At 32.3% G+C, this 5,815-nt stretch overlaps 1 protein-coding gene across 1 annotated transcript; it reads right to left on the bottom strand.

The window, feature by feature from the left end:
• Window positions 1-732: 732 nt before the first annotated feature.
• LOC108781930 (uncharacterized) lies at window positions 733-2,314 on the bottom strand. Its single transcript, XM_018550052.1, has 4 exons — window positions 2,307-2,314; window positions 1,582-1,825; window positions 1,433-1,503; window positions 733-1,357 (listed from the first exon to the last, which is right to left on the bottom strand). The coding sequence occupies exons 2-4, from the start codon at window positions 1,785-1,787 to the stop codon at window positions 1,056-1,058; spliced, it is 579 nt and encodes a 192-aa protein (XP_018405554.1). The 5' UTR covers window positions 1,788-1,825; window positions 2,307-2,314; the 3' UTR covers window positions 733-1,055.
• Between the last annotated feature and the right edge of the window lie 3,501 nt (window positions 2,315-5,815).

Below are 5,815 nucleotides of genomic sequence, written 5' to 3'. Positions count from 1 at the left end.
TGTCTCCGTGTATAAGAAGCCAATTTCAACGAATTTTTTCTCAAAAAGTTGAGTTCGGCAATCGGGGTTTAAAAAAATTGTAGCATATAGTTCGAGATCCAGAGAACCTCATATATTTTTCTTATTTTTTTCTGCAGTAATTCATTTTTGTGAAGAACTACCTTAAAAGACCCTAGTGTGCCGATGGAGAGTTAATACACTTAGGCACATTTAATTAAATGTAAGTGCAATAGAAGAAATTATTTGATACTTAAAGTAATCAACACATTTTATTAGTTTTATGGTCGAAGCATATTTAATTCTAATATAATTGTCCAATTATACAAGAATTAAATATGCTTCGACCATAAAACTAATGAAATGTAAAAATTTGAAATTCTTAAAATATATTAAAATATTGTTCTCGAAATATGTATATTCTTAAAATAGTTTGATCTCGTTAATAGTTTAAAATGTTTAATCACGAAATATGCGTTTTATTACTTAAATATGTTTATTCTCAAAGTATGTATAATAAGGTAAATGTCCCTGTTTGTGACCATATAAGATAATCGCATGAGTTAATACGAATAAAAAAATACTCTAGAGTGATTAAAATTAGGAATCAATTATACCGAACTTAAGATTAATCATTTTTGTATCGAAAAACATGCTTTACTGGGGTTGTAAACATAATCTAATAAATATAAAAGAATAAATAGCAAACTATGTAAATGTAGACATTAGTGACCGCTTGATTTTAATTTTACCCTATTTGTAATACCGTCGTCTGTTCCTGTTAGTGACTGGTGCATTGGATCGAATGTATCATTTATTGTTAGTGACCGGCGAATACGTTTTATTGCTTAAGCCGGTATTCATAATGCGTTCTTAATTTCAAGACCGTCTCAAGCAATGTTTTAAGATGCTAATATGGTTCTCTAATTGATTCATGACATCTTAAGCACTAGCTTATGACCATCTCGAAGCTTGAGCAACGTGTGTGGATTCTGTCTTTGGAGATTGAAATTGGGGAAAAATTGAACATTAATAGATTTGTTTGGTTGCTTGAGTTATTATTTTTTTTGGTAGCTTTTTCGACTCGTTGCAACATTTTTTGCCTTTTCTTTTCCTCTGCTTCTTGTTTTTTTTTTCTCAGCCATTTCTTGACGTTTTCTTTTTCTCTCTTCGACTGCAATTAGACGTTGACTTTTCTCTGTTTCTTTCGCTCGGTGATATTCTTGCCAGGCTACCGAAGTGGCCACTGAAGGTACTTTGACTTTTACAGCACGTTTCTTCGCTGCTGAATTATTTGTACGGGGCCAAAATAATGTCTTTTTAAAAACATCTGGGATATCAGAAGGAACGTCCAAGCAATCTGAAAGATAATAGAGATTAGACAATTCGTATTCAACTTTTTAATAAAAATTATTCAATATGTACTTATATGTACCATTGTCATTGATAGTAGACAATAAAACTGATTGTGTAGCTTCAGTGGCGTAGACATTAGCATTAGATGCTCTGAAAAAGTAGAATAATTTTATTTTATAGACTGAATATAACAAATGATAATAATGTTGAAAAGTTTATAAAATTTACTCGTTCTCTATCATCGTATCTTCATTAAGGTCAATTTGTAAAGGATCTGTAGGGATCATTTCATTTGTCTCTACGATCTGCAGGACATTATTTGCTTCAGCATCAATCGAGTCATCTGTAAACTGAAGACTGGGATAAAACAGTACTTCGTTCATCGAATTGTCTTCAGAATTTTTTAGTAGCGAAATGTTTTCCTTTTCTTTCATGTCTTGATGCACTGAATTATGTAGATCGGATGCAACATCTAAATTAGATTTTAAGGCACAAATTTCATTACTGATGCTGGAGTTAAGATTTAAATTCGGATCACTTACAACAAGAATGTCAATAGAATCCATAGAATTAGAGTCTGTAGTATTACAACCTCCTTAAAAAGCAAATTAAAATACGAATTAAAAAATTAATTTATTTCAAAATTGAATCAAGAAAACAATGTGCGATTGAGTCAACTTTCACTCTATCGAATCAAATCATTATAGTGGATTCATAACTGTTTAATTGATACTTCTTTAAGACATGATTTAATTTATTGAAAATTAAAGCTAATCAATCATATAATCAGATTGAATGAACATTGCCTAACAATTCGTTTGTGTCATTAATGATAATTTTAATTTAAATTTCTTCTCAAATTCGTGAATATCATAATCATCTCTGGAAGATATACATGTATATACAGAAAATAAAAAAAATTTTTTTAAATTATAAGTTATAAAAATTATTACTTGATAATTTCAAGATTTTTTGCCAAAAAAAGAAGAGGCCAAGATTTTCAAGATTGTCGTCATAGATTCCAATTTTATTAGCATGTCTGAATTTGCTCAACAAATCTTTATCGATGTTCCTCTCAATAAATAATAAATAATTTTCAACATTCTGTTCTGATTCCGAAGTTACTGTCGTATCATGTTTTTTCTTCTGCAGTAATTGATTGTATTGGAGTGCGTCGGCTGAAAACGGGAAAAGGCCACATTTTCTGAAACCATTTTTCATCACTTTTGAAAGTTCTACATGTTCGATAGCAATTTTAAGGAGCGGACTAAAATCTTCTCTTCTGAAATTTCTTTGATTTTGCATTCGCCAATCGTTTACGCAGTCTTTCCACTTTGATTTAAGCGTCCGAAATAGAGCAACGTCAAGTGGGTGAATCAAATGTGTCGCGTTCGGGAACAATGCGATAAGTTCTATTTGATGATTCATACAAAACTCGGCAAGCGGTAACGTCATGTGTGAAGAATGTCCATCGACATATAGAATAATCGGCCTCTCGATGTTCTGTGCTGTCAACCATGGCTCAAATATGTTACTTATATATTCATAGAAAGTTTCGGCCGTCATCCATCCATTTTCTGACTTCCCGATAGCCCAACTAGTTGGTACACTTTGCGAGATGCTATAGGGAATTCTTTTATACGGAAAAAGTATCATTGGAGGAACCAATGTGCCCGTAGCGTTTGTCATGAATAGCACCGTCAAGCATTCCTTTTCGTCATTTTGCGTGAAATTATAAACTGCCTTATTATCTCCTTTTCTGACAAGCACATGTTCCCCTTTTGGACAAAGATAGAAAGCAGATTCGTCGCAATTAAATATCCGGGCTCCATCAATGTCTTTTAACTGCTTTTCAGATAAATGTTTTTCGATTTCTTTGAACCAACCGCGCAGAATATCTTCTGTCACTGATGCTCGACTTTTGGACAAATTTTGAGCTATACGAGTAGAAATCTCTGGATGTCGACGTAAAAATGCTTCATACCAACGACGCCCCGGTCGTCCATCAGTAAATGGCGTTTTTTGATGCAAATGTTTTATTAAATGAGAAGCGTTATACAAAAGTTGTGTTTTTGTCACAGGGAAGCCTCGTTGACTGAGATGAAGCATCCAATGTACTATTTTTTCCTCTTCCTCAACAGAGAATATAGGAGGAGGACCTGATCTCTTTCCAATTGGTCGATATCCTTTCAATTTTGATATTAGTGTTGATTTAGGAATACCACTTGATTTGCTAATACCACTTATTGACTTTCCAGAACGAATATCAGCGAGTGCTTTAATAAGTTCTGTGTCAGACCATTTCTTTCGAATTTTACCCATTATGCTGAATTGAAACTTTAATCTACAAATCAAAATTCAAAATTTCATGAATATTATAAAAATTAGGAAATAGGGAAAGAGGTAATAATAGTTGCTTTCCATTTACACCGATTCTCAGATAATTCTCACTTGTGACGTCATAACTCAGTTCAATGCGCGTTCTTTTTACATTCTGAGAAGTGAGATTCAACTGAGTTTTTATCACTTTTTACCTATAAACTGCACAAGATCGAGACCGTGTGCTTTTTACTAAATCTCATAACTCACTTTAAAAATGAGGTTATAAACCTATGTTATTTGTTAATTTTACCATAAGCAAGTGGTGACGTCTTTAATCTGAGTATTTCATACTCACTCAGTATCCAAGAATGGATTGAAATGGATTCAAATTTTCAGAAATACGGATTCATGAATGTTAAAATGAATCCTTTTCAATCCGAATAAGTTTTTATTCATTTATAGGAATTGCATATGGAGCATATCTGTATACTTTTCAATCATAAAATAATATTAGCTTTTTCAGTGCGTTTGTGACCATAGTGAATACTGTTCAATTCATAGTTTTGAATAGGAAACGCAGTTTTTCAATCCAGTTGTATCCAATTGAATCCAATTAAATCCAAATTAATTCAATTGAATCCACAAAAAAGTATTCGCTATTTAAAATACGAATTCGAATAGACAAAATCCATTCTCGGATACTGTGCAGCTCACTTCAGACTCAGTTTCACTTGTGTGTAAATGGAAAGCAACTAATGTTAAAAACACTTCGTTTCTGCTCATAGACGATCATTGACGATCATTTCTCGAATATTGATAAAAATATACTTACTCAATGTGTTTTCGCGTGAAAACAAAGATTTGCCGAAAGTATCGCACTGTACTGTAAACAGAGATACCTAATATTAATCGTTAAACTTGATTGATAATTATTCAGGTTACGAAATTACTTATGATGCGAACATGCACTGACATGCACTGCGTAATTATTTTTTGTTCTTTTTGCCTGCACTGTCTGCACCAGTTCAGACAGTGTGGTGCAATAAGTTGAAGTGAAACAAACGTATATCTGTTTCACTTCAACTTATTGCACTGTGGGCACAGTCAGGAAGTAAGATATAAGGAGACTCCGTAAAATAAAAGTGGACCCATTTTAGGTTTCGAGTTCAGTTTCCAATTCTGATGAGTGCGAGTAAGAGAAATGATCATTTCTCTTACTCGCACTTATTATGCACAGCACTACTAAATTCACGAGCGCTGCGAGTGTTGAGAATCGGAAACTGAACTCGAAATCTAAAATGGGTCCATGTTTTGTAGACTGGCGAGACTGAGTGGAGTCTCCTTATATCTTCCTTCATGGGCACAGTGCAGAGAAAAAGAACAGGCCTATGGTCATACACATGGTAGAAATACATGCTCATTCGGTAGACGAATTTATGGCACATTCGATACATATGCACTGACACGATTCTGGTGCAGTGTTGCCAGATACCTTTGTAGACTTCCCCCTAAAACAGTCTCGGATTCTCCCTAAATCTCCCTCAGGAGACTGAAAAAATCCCTAGATTTCTCCCTAAATGTTATTCCGTTTATTTAGACGTTTTTCTGTAAACTTCTTTATTATATAAACGTTTTCTGTTTATTCATAAACGGTGAGTTTAAACTAAAAACAATAGCTCATTTACACGTCAGCAATGATATGGATAAAAAATTATCTAATATTATGTTCAAAATAAAATAATTGAATATTAAAAATTTCTATTTAATAATTTTAGATATTAATATATAATATAGAGGAGGAAATAAGAAATATTTTAAATATATTTTTAGATGTTAAACATTTCAAGCTAAAATAGAACAAATAAAGGACTCTTTCTTTAAAAACATTATAAACATGGGAATGGCATTGTAAGAGTCAAACGAAAAGAAAATTAACAACAAATTAATACATATATTCTAAAATTAATGAACATATAAAATTTACATAAATGTAACGATTAAAAAACAGATGTTAATTACATTACTAGTTTCGACCACCAAATCTGGTCCTCTTCAGATGAAACACTTTACGTTGAAATGTACAAAATTATGGAAAAACATCAATATATAAGAAAATCTTGTGCGTAGTTAAATATATAAC

The sequence above is a fragment of the Cyphomyrmex costatus genome, unplaced genomic scaffold (genome assembly GCF_001594065.2).
Source record: "Cyphomyrmex costatus isolate MS0001 unplaced genomic scaffold, Ccosl1.0 scaffold926, whole genome shotgun sequence".
NCBI lineage: Eukaryota > Metazoa > Arthropoda > Insecta > Hymenoptera > Formicidae > Cyphomyrmex > Cyphomyrmex costatus.
This window is presented reverse-complemented; position numbering and strand designations above follow the sequence as displayed.